The sequence below is a fragment of the Rhinichthys klamathensis genome, unplaced genomic scaffold, assembly GCF_029890125.1.
Source record: "Rhinichthys klamathensis goyatoka isolate OS25496 unplaced genomic scaffold, OSU_Roscu_1.1 h1tg000103l_1, whole genome shotgun sequence".
NCBI classification, from domain to species: Eukaryota; Metazoa; Chordata; class Actinopteri; order Cypriniformes; family Leuciscidae; genus Rhinichthys; species Rhinichthys klamathensis.
The window spans coordinates 6582849-6597673 of record NW_026606642.1 but is presented as its reverse complement, the minus strand read 5'-3'; the positions used below and the strand labels follow the sequence as shown (position 1 = coordinate 6597673).

The 14825-nt window shown below is 36.0% G+C and overlaps 1 protein-coding gene across 1 annotated transcript; it reads left to right on the top strand.

Annotated features, from left to right (window-relative positions):
• The first annotated feature begins 2313 nt into the window (after positions 1–2313).
• LOC130087035 (uncharacterized) lies at positions 2314–6973 on the top strand. The gene is made up of 4 exons (XM_056253235.1): positions 2314–2524; positions 3699–4028; positions 6190–6564; positions 6810–6973. The coding sequence occupies exons 1-4, from the start codon at positions 2479–2481 to the stop codon at positions 6971–6973; spliced, it is 915 nt and encodes a 304-aa protein (XP_056109210.1). The 5' UTR covers positions 2314–2478.
• The last annotated feature ends 7852 nt before the right edge of the window (positions 6974–14825 follow it).

Sequence of the window (14825 nt, the reverse complement as noted above, 5' to 3'; positions counted from 1 at the left end):
GCGTTTCTTTACAGTGTGTTCAGGGGACAGGCAGCCAGTGGATAGTGAGGAGATGTTTGCTGTATGTGACAAAAAATGTTTTGGCCTAAAAAACGCGTGACATCGCTTAGAGCACCTTTAAAAACAAATTCATGCTAATTACAGACAGTAACAACAGAAGAAAAGGCAATTTTTGTGTACCTTATTCACGCACCTCACAAAAACAAAAGGGGTTTCTTGTAACTGGGATTAGTTTATGGAATTCTTTGGACATGGTTCAAAAATCATGTAACATGATTGTTCAATTCAATAAAATGTATAAAAAATGCAATTGAAAAATACGAAGGAAGTGAAGCATAATAACCAATGTTTGATAAATTGGAAACTGTCAATCATTTAGAGGTGAAGTAATAATGTACCTCGACATAAGGAAAAATGGGGGGAAAAAAGGAAGAAAAAAAGGGAAGAAAAAAAAGGAAAAATCAAGCATCCACATTTGAGTTTCAATTTAACATATTTGTGTACACTATGCATGCTGATCAATGTTTATATGTGAGCAATATAAAGTGCATGTGTCTTTGGAAGACCTGGGTTACATTCTTTGATTAATTTGGATTACTTGTATGGGGTTTTTATGTACTTATTTTGTTAAAATGTTGAATATATAGACTTCCAATAAAATATCAGGGAAGAGGTATACTGAATTTCAAGATCTTTTAACATATGGTCATTACTATAGAGGGAATGCATTAACGTCACTTTCCCGCCGGAACACGCCCCCTCAGCCGGACTGAGTGGCAGAAGAGCTGCTGCGTGACTGGATTTAATAGGGGAAACTGCGAAAACGCAAGTAAAACAAACGATTATCAGTTTAAACTAAAGATTGGACTCAATATAGTGTTCCTTACTACTTACTAAAGATCCAGTGATCCATGGATATTAACATGCAGCCAGGAATCGTGTTTCCTGACATTTATATGTGCCTGATTTCGACACCAGGGAAATACATACAGCAAATTTGCCTGTGAACGCTTTATATAAATACAATATAGGCAGGTATAAATCCAGGTGATCACTTATCAATGTTATATATATCATCATATCGTCTAGACTTAAAACTTGTATAGTTTTTTGTCAGTGTTTATTTAAAAATGTCAAATTCAGAATATACAGTGGTAAATATTTGATTGATGAGTTGTCACTGCAATATATAACAATACAATATATAGAGAATGATTTTACCACTAAATTCAGCATATTGACACAAAAATGATAACTGCAAACCCACCTTTCGCTGCCTGGAGTCCAGTTGTTTCTATGAATTGCAGGGATCTATGCTTCTCTGTTCTGTAGCTTTAGGTAGTCTGTAAAAATATTCCTCATATTTCTTGTCAAATCTAGTTGTACAGTCAGTCTCAAAGCTCTTTCCCGTTTTAGACGCGTTTTGTGTGTTTTTCCGCAGCATTCACGCTGAAAACCAATGCTGCCGCTCAGTCTTTTTGCCACTTGTGGGCGTAACTGCAGTCCCTCCGGCCAACGGTGAAGTCACGTGCATTCCCTCTATAAACAAATACTGTTTCAGACCTAAACACATATGTGTTTTGTGTATTGACGTTAAAAAAAAAACTGTAATATTACAGGGTTTTTTTTAACGTCAATATTCATTATATAAATAATATATAAATAAATTTAAATGTAAATAAATAATATGTAGGCTATTAATATAAATGACATTAAAGATGAGACATACATTTTATAAGGTTAACCTTATTAAATGTAGGCCATATGTCTCATCTTTAATGCCATTTATTTTTTTACATGTATGTAGCCTATCAATAAATTAAGTAAACACAAACTGATTCATGCAGTTCAAAAGTGGGATGCAATTGCAATTTCATAAAACGTTATGCGATGGATGTTTAAAATATAACGTTTAGGATGTAGAAATATGAAATGTTGAACATGTGAATCAAAAACCTCAATAAGTGGCGTCAAGTCTTAATGAGTGACTCACTCGTTCAAATTCAAACGATTCACACTCGACGCGCGCGCAACCGTTCTGCTGTGACGTTATTTGGAACTATTTTCGCTGGACAATAATTTGATCCTGAAATGTACGTCACTTAATTAATATTGACTAATTGTCTATCCAACCGCAGACCATACGTCACAGCAGTCTGAGGTCGGACAACAGGCATTATTATAGCCTATAGCCTTCACAGTGCTGAGGAGGAGGACACCATCATCATAACCCCCTCCGAAGGACAAGAGGAAGGACACAGCTTCTCTAGGATGCAGCCTTCCGTTTTAGAAGCATCCTCTATTTTTCTCACAAAAAGCGTCAAATATCACCAATCGATAGGCGTGGAGGATCGGGTTTCGCAGCTTCAGAGGAATCTGGATTATTCGCAGCAAAAAGCGTCTGCGCAAGAACAGAAAATATAATTTTTTTTGAGCGAACAATTGATTTTCCACACAACATCCATTATTTTTATAGGAATGAAGTTCTTGATTTTGCACATAGCGAGTATTTTACTCGTGCATGGTAAGACGCAGACTATTTGTTTTTAATGTTTATCTCTCTACCGATCAGGATTCCGAGGCAGTAATTCATATTTTTTCTTAATTATTTCCCATATTATTGCCCGGTTTCACAGACAAGGTTAAAGCTAGTCCCTTACTAAAATGCATGTTTGGGCTGTTTTTACTGAAAGCAACTTGGACTGGCATGTCTTAAAATATGTCAGTGACATTGTTTTGTCTAGATGTTGTTGTCTAGTAGGCTAATGTCTTTTTTTTTCCTTATGCACATTTATGAAAGATACGTAAATATCATAATTTAACTAAGGCCACTGGCTAAGGAAACTGGCGGTAAAAATGGTGTCGTTAAAATAAGAAACCGATCACTCATTAAATATATAAAACTGCTTTATGTATTTGATGTGCTGTAAATAGATTGGTGCAGGTATGACGTCACTTTGTAGGCCAACCGGCAGTTCGCATCACTGGTTCCCTCGAGAAAAACCCAATAGGATTTTCCCATAGGCTTTCGGATTATCTCCGAAAACAAGCTCTGTGATCAACAAAAGTTTATGATACTTGCACGTTTTGTCCATTAATATCATTTTCACAACTTGAATTGTGAAGCCTAAATGCAGTCGACATGAAAAGCTAATAAACGAACTACACCAGGGTCCCACGAATTTAACGTCACCATCACAAAGCTTCAGACAACTCTTTCAGTTTTTATTTAAAAACATTTTCCCAGAAAGAATAGTTAGAATAATTTATATTTAAGCATAACAATGCTGTATAAGCAGACTCAGTTTACCTTTTCAGCATGATGACGTTTAATATCCTCGACAGCCTCTGTAGTGCCATTTAGCCACTTGTTAGCAACCGCCTTTTTGGGTTAATACTGATGTATTTTATGTCATAGAATAAAACGTGAAAGTGTCTTGAGCTTGCATTTCAGCCATTTAGCCAAAACCCCATTCAAAAAACCATTGACTTCGTGACGATGGAACCGAAAGTGCAACTCGCTTCTACGTTTTGGCCTACAAAGTGATGTCACACCTGCACCACTCTGTATCATCTATTGCTTCAGTTGTCCAGTTTTAATTAATAGAACGGCCTGACGCACTATGATTTCTGAACTGCATGATCTGCGTAATTTATTATTCTCTCCTGTGATTTATTATTGTTCATTTATTCTCCAGGTGTGTTTGGTGCTGATGATGCAGACAGAGTGTCAGTGTCTGTGATGGAGGGAGATTCAGTCACTCTACACATTAGTGTTAAACAAACCCAACAAGAGAGAATTAAATGGTATTTTAATGACACTTGTGTAGCTCAAATTAATGGAGATCCCTATACAGATAATAAATGTCACGATGATAAAGAGAGATTCAGAGACAGACTGAAGCTGGATCATCAGACTGGATCTCTGACCATCACAAACATTAGTACCACAGACGCTGGACTCTATAAACTACTGATCTTCAGCGGCGGCAGTGACAGTGACAAGACCTTCAGCGTTTCGGTCCTTGGTGAGTCATTTAATGAATGTTTTAAAGCAGGCTATGTTTTTTATCATCATCATTGATATTTATTATATCTGTGACCATCACAGCTATTTATTCTATACTTGTATTTTAACCCTCTGGGGACTAAGTCCTTTTTGGTCCGTTTTCTCTATTTTTACATTTGGGCTTATAAACCATATATAATGGAGATGGATCACTATGTGTTTGGTATCTATGGATTCAGAAGACCCTAAGATAACATAAGCATGCATGTAATGTGTTTATAAAGGAAGTATGAGTGAAAAAATGTACTATAAACTAGAGAATTTCAAAAACGGAAATTAGTTTTTTCTCATTTATTTCTGAAAATCACACATCACACAAAAATAGTGAACAGTTTTTGAACCAAAAATATATTTGTCAAAGCCTTTGCTTGACAGACATGTGTAATTGTTAAATAAAATGTGTAAAGAACAATGAAAAATGTAACTTTATTTACAAATAGTCGCAGGCGTTTTTCTTAGGAATGCTTAGAATTTTCTAATCAATGCGATCTCCTCGTCACTCTCCAGTAATTTTTCCAGAGCTTGTTCCACCGTAAATCGTTTACTGCTTGCCATCATAAAAGTGCTAAAACAATACATAATGCTATAATTGTATGTATGTGTATATAAATATATATATTATAATTGTTCTGTCTCTCTCTCTTATAAATCTCTGATAATCTGCTCCGTAAGCCTCCGTTCGCTCTCTCTCCTTCTCTCCATTCAACGCTGTTTGCGTCATATCCCTAACTATATAATACCACCCCTTGCAAGGCTACAGAGTCCTCTGATTTGCTAGAAAGGTCACGGTAACCTTCCTCTGATTGGGTAAGAAAAATATTTCTCCATCGGCAATTTTTCAATTGGTTGTTGTTCGCGGAATCTGCCAAACAACATCGATTTCATTGGCCTTTTACATAGTGGTATTGCGCAACAAGGAAGTGTGTATATTTACAAAGCCGGGTATCACTGTTTTCAGCGGAATCTGAGGAAGACGGTAAAAAAGACCGCAGCTCTCTATCATTAATAGTTTTTAAGATAATTACACATTTGTAAAAGTATGCCATTTTGGGCGGTACCGCCCAATCCGTCCCCAGAGGGTTAAGTATATAGGTAATTTACTTGACCTACAAAAATTTCGCTGTGAAAGTGTAATTTGTATAAATATCGCACGTTGCTTTATTGCACTGAACCAGGGGCGAGGGCCAGAAATGTTCAAGTGGGTGGTCCTTCATAAAACAGGGCGGGCAAAGTGTACAATGAAAACAGCAAGCCAAGTACAACAGCACACAAAGTTTCAAATAGCAAATAACAAAACACGTATAAACTACTATGACAAACACAAAAAAATATCTATTACCACGCCAAACATCTAGAGATTCTTCGCAGGCTGAATCTGTTTGTAATCACATGATTCTCTATAGGGTACACTTGATTGGTTACTGTTGTATCAGCAGCTAATGAGCTTGCGTGCTCAACCTTCAAATACATGGGTAGCATTTGCCTTAGCTGTGCAGAGGGCTTTCAGAAACCCTCCACCTTCCCCAGCTCCACCTGTATAGATCTGCTACGGGTAATTCATGTACGCTATATTGTACAACAGCAGCGTGTCGTGTATGAATTGGCAGTAGCAAGTCCCGTACTTGCTCTGTAGCAGCAGCAGCATTGCAGATCTATTCCGCCAACACCAAACATGTCAACATTGTCTTATCCTTTACCATGTCAAACACTCCTAGACTTGTCAAAATATATGGCGATTTAACGTGTAGCGTGTGCGCGACAAATGACGTAAGAGAAACGTCAGTAGGCTATAATCAATTATGGTCTTTTACTCACGATGCATCATAGAAACGATTAATTTTAACAACCCTAATTGTTTGACAAAAATATATTTAGTTGTGAGTATATTTCAATGAATTTTGCTATGAATATTATAATTGTAAGTTTTTTTTGTGTTAGTAATCGACTAGTAATCCATCAATTTTAAAATATTTGTAGCTATATGAATAATGATATTTCTTCATTGTGTCATTCATTTTGTTCATCCTTATTTTCAGGAAATTCATGTTTACATATCCAGTTATTTCTTGTTGTACACTTTCCCTCCAAAATCCTCCAGCATCTGTTGGTTTGTGTTTCAGGTGTTTCTGCTGCTGAACGAGATGAAGTGAAGAGAAAGTCAGTGAAGGAGGGAGAATCTGTCATTTTAGATCCTGGTGTAATAAAACACCCAAATGATGTGATGATGTGGTATTTTAATGACATTCTCATCGCTGAAATCACTGGAGATCAGAGTAATACCTGCACAGATGATCAGTGTGAACATGCTGACGGACGATTCAGAAACAGACTGAGGCTGGATCATCAGACTGGATCTCTGACCATAACAAACACCAGAACCACAGATACTGGACTCTATAAACTGGAGATAAACAGCAGCAGTATCAGCGTCCGTCGTCGCCGCAGCAGTGACATCAGCATCAGCAGCTTTAAGAGCTTCAGTGTTGCCGTCTATGGTTGAGTATATGATTTTATTCATTTAAATGATACATTATTGAGAAAATTTAAAGTTTCGGTGTAAACTGTTCATAGAAAAAAGAGCTTTAACTCAATAACATTTTGATAACATTCTGTTTTCACTTATATTCAAGCTTTTTTAATTGCTTTTCTTAAAAAAAAACCCTGAGGTAAATAGAATATCAGTAAAGTTGATTATGATTTGATGCCTAGTGATTATGTATGTCTGTCTTTACTGTTACAGAATCCAGTCAGTCTGTAGCAGTAATATGTGCTGGTGTTGGTGTTCTCCTGCTGGTTTCTGCAGCTTTAAATCACACCGCCGGTGTGATCAATTGTCACCGCAACAAAGCTTCAAAAGCAGGACAGAATGCAAGTGTCACATACATACAGCTGAGTTATTTGTAAATATAATCAGGATATAAACTAATTCACATGTATAAAATAAAATATGGACCAGATTTACTAACAGCTTGCGCCAGCGCAAACCCTCTTTTGGCATTAAAAAACTACTTTCAAGATTTACTAAAGAGACCGTATGTTTCCATCACCCTGTTTTTATGCACATTTTGAAGTATTGCATCAGAAACGAGTGATGGAAACGGCAAATATCTGAAAAAAAATCCTAAATTCGCCCAAAAAAATGTACACACGGTTGAGCTGGTTTTTGACTTGTGTAAAAAAGTGTTAATGTGAATAATGGGAGATTGAAATGCATTTACCGAATAAATTCTGAAATGGCAAACATTAAACCCACGTGACTAATCGGCTGTTTCCGCTGATGGTGTTTTATTTACTATTGGTTACTAGTTTACCAATAGGTCCGTGTACCTTGGGATTTTATTCTTTCTGTTCTTCTAAACAGAAAAACGAAGAAACCGTTCATTTATCACATATCGACCCTTCTCATGAACATTAAAAAAACAAATCTCACGTCGTTTATCCAGTGTATGAATATTTGTTTATTTATGTTTGCGAGGGTTGAATATGTGATAAATGAACGGTTTGTTGGTTTTTCTGTTTAGAGGACAAAAACAAGAAAACAAATTATCCCAAGGTACACGGACCCCAAAACCACCGTCATTCTCTCAAACAATTTGATGGAAACGCACTTAATTCACTTTTTTTTTTTTTTTTTTTTTGCAAACTTTGAAAAGATTCACTTCACGTTTGGATGGAAACCCAATAGTGAAACATTTGCGATGAAAAGATTCATTCTTTTAAAGATCACTTCATCTGGAAAGTATCTGCTGTTAGTGTTTACTAATGTACATCCAGCCGGTTGTTATCTCTTGCATCAGCCTGAAGAGGGTTTATTCTGAGATAACAACCGGCTGGATGTACATTATCCCGCTTATTAAACGGGTACTTGCCACATAAGTAAATAATTATACACGAAATATTGATCTGAGTTGAAATATTTTATTAGCTTTTTAAACGCAAAGCTTCTGTGGAGAGAGCAGTTGATAGCAAGCGCCAAGTTCAAACTAGACGAACATTTAAGAGATACGGTATACAGTCATACCACTTATTACAAAGCATTTCGCAACATAAATAATTTTAGAGATAAGAGATATTGATTTCAGATTAAACTGTTTTAAAATCATACCTGTTTGTATCTTATAATCCAACAGTGTACAAAACAATAGTGACAACATGGCAGCAGCTGCTTTTGTATGAAACAAGGCAGAGCGAGTCCACGATACTCGATGGCATAATTAAATAACTGTACACAAAATATTGATTCGACTGAGTTTTAATATTTTATTAGCTCGCCAAATGCAAAACTTCCACGAAGAAAAAACATTCCTAGCAAGCCTATAGCACTGCTGACTTCAGTGTTTCTATTTTCAGTGGTTGTTATCGGGGAATAACATACCGCTGGATGGCGCGATTGACCAATCAGAATCAAGTATTCCACAGAACCGTGTATAAGATCTGATAGACGTCTTTAAGATGTCAGTTTTACATACATTCTAAATCATACACATCTTTTAAACGTCTGTTTGACATCTGACAGGAAACGTCCTATAGACTTATTGCAGATGAGAAAACACTATAAAAATGACATCTTCCAGATGAAAACACGCACATCAAATAGATATCTCCGTGATGTACGTGTGCTATCAGGAGTGGACAGTTATTTTTGCGGCTGACCTTATTGCAAATGAATTTGTAGGCGTTTCCCATGCTAGGGGATTTACTAAAGTTTGCCGTAGTCAGTTAACTGGGATTTGAGCCATTATTTAAAGCCCAAATAAGCATGTCTTAACCTATTTTCGCTTGACATGCTGGAACTGGAAGATAATTTTCTCCCTTCATGTTCATTTATTATTAATGCCAGATGAAGACGTTTAGTAAATCGGGCCCTATATTTGCAAAATGTGTTTCACAAATGCAAAACAGTATTTGCAAATATACAAGTGTGCGCACAAAGTTTTGAATGCTTTAAATGTATAAACTGGTTGTTGAATTTGCATGTCATCACGTGTATGGATGTGTATGTCAGTGCAGTGACAATGCAATACAATTTTTAAGACTGAATATTCATCTAAAGAAACATCCAATATTTAAGATATTGTGTTATTTTTTTAATTATTTTTTTAAAGAAAGCCATCCGTCTTGTTCATTTAATTTATCTTCTATGAATATGTGTTTTCTTACAGGAGCATCATGTTGAAGACTCGTACACTAATAAGGCTTGGATGCCATTGCTGACTGTTGCTGATGAATCGTACCCGACTGAAGATGCCAGATCGACGTCACCATTTTTAGCTATTTAAATGAATTAAAGCATGTAGCCAAAATGTATTTTATGAAAGAAGCACATTGTCAGCAATAGAACAGCGAATGCTTCATGTTTTTCTGTAGAGATTTATTTATGATGCTGTCATGCTTTTTGTAGCAGTTTAGTACCTCATTCTTTATGACCAAGAAGTGTATTTTACTACTCTCACACAGCATCATACTGCAATATGCAAGCACACATATCATGTGCACAAATATGCAAACATGTCAGACAACATGAATCGACTCTGCACTACTGATAAAACTACTGGAAAAGATATTTGTCACGGATTCAGCCAGCATGCCATCAACAGGTCCTTCATTTGCACTCGTTCACAATCACTGGAATATTAACCTCTCACAACTGTCGCACCCTTCAAAAGCACACACACACACACACACACCTGTTGTCTGGTTTCTTTAGTCTATGCATGAGAATGTATCTACCTGTGATTACTTGCCTTCTTCGTCTTCCTTCATCCGCCAATCCTTCAGACTGTTCATCATCTGTCATCTCATTGAACCATCCTGCAAAGAAACGAAGACTCCTCAGTGACGTGTCACTCTCATGTTCATCTCTTTCCTGCTTGAGGATCCTGCACGATCTAAACTATCTGTGAATAAAGACCTGTTAACTTCATCTCTGTCTCACCTCATGTTTTATGACAATATTATGTTGCGTGTGTATCTACCAGGCTTTTTTTTAAACAGGTCATATGATGCTATTTTATTCATTCATTTGTTTAGTTGTTTGGGTGTATTAGAATAGGTTAATATGCTTTAATGTAAAAAAAAAAACATAATTCTTCACATATTGTACAGCCAGCTATGCACATGTTGTTAAGTTCACTTAAAGAACTTACAATACTTGCAGTATAAAACTATTAAACTAGTAGTTTACCGAGAGTATACTTCAAATTGTATTTTTATGAACTAAAAATGTGCCAGACGTATGTGACTAATGAACTAACAGGATACCTAGAAGTTCACGTATAGTTTCAGTACAAACGAAAAACTTAGTTGTAAACAAGTTGTGTACTCAAAGTTTACTACTGTTACACTTATACTTCTATACACAAAAAAAGTGGGCCAATTTAGTCCCAAGAAGTATTGAAACAGTACACGTACAAGTTTACTAGGATTGATAAGAGTATTCATATTACATAATGTATACTTAAAAGTATATACTTGAAAACTGTACTCAAGTATACTTAATGAATTTTATCTTGAAGTATACTTACTGTAGGGATGCAGTTTTGATGCAGAATTTGCCTGACTTGGAATTGAGGAAATTAATGGTAACACTTTACAATAAGGTTCATTTGTTAACATTAGATAATGTATTTACTAACATGAACTAACCATGTTATTTTAGTTTTTTACTTTATCATTAGATCATAATAAATGGATATAAATTCATTCTGGGTGCATTTAAATAAATCTAAATACCAATCCATTAACTTGTGTGATTAGTACTACCACTAAAAAAAATAAAAAAAGTAAACAGTTACTATATATTCTGAACAGTTGCACACTAAGCAAGCATAAAATCATGTTTAAGTGGCATACACATTTTAGTCAATGTTCTATAAACGTGCAATACCATAACTGTACCCACAAGTAAAAATTTTACTTTATTAATTTTAGTTAATAAAAATACAGCTGTTCGTTGTTTGTTCATGCTAGTTTACAGTGCATTAGCTAATGTTAACAAATACAACATTTGATTTTAAAAACGTATTAGTAAATGTTGAAATTGATATTAACTAAGATTAATAAATGCTGAAGATGTATTGTTCATTTGTAGTTCATGTTAACTATGTTAGTTAACTAATAACTAATTAACCTTATTGTAAAGGGTTACCAAATTAATAATATCTTAAAAGATGGAAAGTTCTATAGTGAATAATATGTTTTTTTTTTCTTACTATGTCAAATCCTTTTTCATCTTAATCTGTGATTGCAATTTCTATCAAATTAATTGAACAGTTATTTCATCACAAATTACTAGAAAAGTCATGAAAATACTCAAATGATAGTGGTAGGCCTACTCATAAAATGTGAAAACCCTGAATTCTTTCCAACGGCCCAATCCCGGAACAGATTGGAATTACGGATCAGAGACAGATTTGGGTCAGAACTGGCCCAGTACAGTTAATAATGCCATGACATGTGGTGCGGATCTGGCCCAGATCCGCGACTCATATTTTACATCTGGGGCTCATCTGGCCCTGGTCTGTGATTCATATTTAGGCTATCAGACAATTAAGGCCCAAACATCCACACAATTTTGTAATTTTCTAAATATTTTTATTTTAAAAAAGGCAAAAGAGAACACTATAGCATGAACAACCATCTGTAGACGTGAATCCAGATGCACAACAACAACAAAAACAATACAAACCAATGCAATCAAGTGAGAAAAAATCATACTGTTAAATGTTTGACCGAAAAAAGATGTCGTTAAAACGACATAATATGTGTTCCAAAAACGAGAACTTATGTCGTTTTAACGACATCTTTTTTCGTAATAACGAGATCTTATGTCGTTAAAACGACATATTTTCTTGGCCTTATAAGGAAATGAGTAGTCGAAAAATAATATGTATGTGGCAGCAATGCGTCACCATACAATGCAACACAATACAATGCAACCCGACGAGGGCACGCCCTGTGTGGTGAATTTTAAACCTTTGAATCAGATTAGGAAGCAGTCACGTGTGTGCGTATGAAACGGCTTGTTCGATTTGAACAGGTGTTACAAGATTTTTGGTTTCTGAGATTTTCAGTTTCACTGGTGTGATGATCCATAATGTGTTTAACCCTGTTCTGAGTCAAAATATTCAACATTCTCCATGTTCTCTGTGAACTGTCTGTGGTTGTAAACTTCATAGTGCTGAAAAATGTTGCTAAAATTGAATTGACTTATCATAGGCTTAGCCTATTTCCATTAAAAAAATTTACATTTGTTTACAAACAAATATCAATTTACAAATTAAAATGATCACTTGACTTAAAATCTTGAAAACATGACATTACGGCATTTTCATAAGATTTGCATGACTTTGTACGCCTGTCTAGATCGACCTAATGGCGGTATCCGATAGAACGGGTGAAGGTTTCTGCCCAATAGCCTACTGTCTTTTCAGCGTGGCAAAGTCATTATACCTCTTTGTTTCATCTGACTCCAAAAATGAAAAAGGTTTCATTGATGTTTGTTAATCATTAAATTTAGGTGAATGTTTGATTATTCTATTTAACTCTTTATTGAAATTACATTCGTTCATCCAGATCCCTTTGAGTCTAAAACCCGGCCGGGTATACAATCTCTTAAACATAAGCTTGTCAGTCTAGGTCATTAACAGAGGCGATAAACTAATATCCTAAACGGCAATACTACACTTTGCTCATTCTAGAATATATTATTTAGTCCCCATAGATCTGAACACACTTAATTAAGGTAAGATTATATCTAACCAGAGGTCACGACCTTTAACATAGAAACAAGCTGACCAACTTAACTTCTTCTAATGGTAACTTTTGTATAATCATGCCATGGTTTCCCACGTACACTTAGTTAGAATACTAGTACAATAATCAGAGGTTGAGGCTCACCCGAATTTAGATTGGTCTAATAACATTCTGTTGCTCTAAACGGAAAACCCATTATCAGCCTCTTCAGTCTAAGTATACATTGATAAATGCCAATGTGGATCTCTAAAACTTCAGTTTGCGTGCCCCAATGCTCCACAAAACTGAGCATTAGTCTGTTACTAACCTGAGCATAGATTTATGGACCGGTGTTATATTATGGACTTAACGTACTCTATTAATCCAAATGCAATTAATTATTAGTCAGGTATGTATCTTGCTAATTACATAATCAATTCAAAGATAATCAATGTAAATAACATCAAATGCTCAGAGATAAAGAGAAAAGATGTACAAGTTACCTGACATTAGAAAAATACATGATGCTGAGAGTCTTGAGGACACTCAGCATCACAGGCTGATCTCATTACAAATCGCCCGAGCCTCTGGAGACATTTCTTTATATACTCCAAGCGTGCCGCACAAGCCCTCAAAAGTGAAGCCAAAACGTCTCGATCGCCCCCCGGTGACCGGTCCTAGTATAGCTCATAAGCCCCGCCTCCCCATGTTATTCAACGGGACGTGAGACCAACAAAAATAATTAAATTAGACTTCACATATCTTTTTTCTAAAGATAGTTTCTGTCATTTACTGTTGTTTCTATCACGTTGATGTAATTTCAAGTGTTTGTTTTTAAAATAAGTTAGTTTTTAGTTAGTTATTTGATGCTATAAAAACGGTGCTATGACATCATGATTGACAGCTGTGATTGACAGGTTCTCTGTGCGAAGTAGTAACTGAAGCACCAACGGACTTTTTTTTCATAATGTTGACTATGTGGTTAGTAGTTGTATTTACCTTATTTTAACGAGGTACTGCACTCAGCAGACATCATTGGAGAGGAACGGAGCAGACAAGGCCACTTAAGAAAAGTGCAGGGCGTGTGCTTGCGATTGATTCAACGAGCGCGAGGGCGGGGCCTTGATTTCGCGGCTTTACTTCCGTCTCACGACTGCGCATGACTGGTCGCGAAAACGCTACTGCGCAGACTCAAGTTCCAATATGTCAGCGCCATATCGGGACTCTGGCGGCTTCAGTTCTCTCCAATGGAAAAGAGCGAAGGGGCGTCGTCCATCTTTTTTTACAGTCTATGACTCAGACCAAGACAAAACATCCCCCAATGTGGGAAATGAACTTAGAATTTGCATTGACTAGAGTTATAGACACAGGGAGTTCACACATTGTCTAGGAACAGGAGGTAGTTTGGATGAAGGACAAAGGGGAAAAGTGTACACCCAGTAAGCAAAGTATCTCTAAACCCTTATTACCATTTGGTTTACTTCTGTGGAGATGAGACCATTGTACCAGTCGCACTGAGACATTTCAAATGATACCAAACATGACTGTTAATTCACTAATATTGACATAGAGCATTATAATTTTATAAGGACAGGAGGGAAAGAAGCTTTCCCGCAACTTTACTCTGTGGGGTGTGGAGACAAATGGCAGTATGTGTTGGTGGTGTCCAAATCTCTGGAGATCAGAGTATCTGAGGTTCTTTTTCTTCCAGCATGACAAAAGTTTGGAATCACTATGATTTAAGAAATGTATAACCATTACTTTAGCAAGCAAGGGTGCATTAAATTGATCAAAAATGACAGCAAAGACATGTATAATGTTTACAAATGGATAATCATTTCAACACATCATTAAGCAGCACAACCATTTTCAACTGCGATAATAATCAGAAATGTTTCTTAGCAGCAAATCAGTACTAGAATGATTTCTGAAGGGTCACGTGACACTGAAATCTGGAGTAATGAGCTCTGCCATCACAAGAAAAAATAACATTTTAAAATATATTAAAATAGAAAACAGTTTG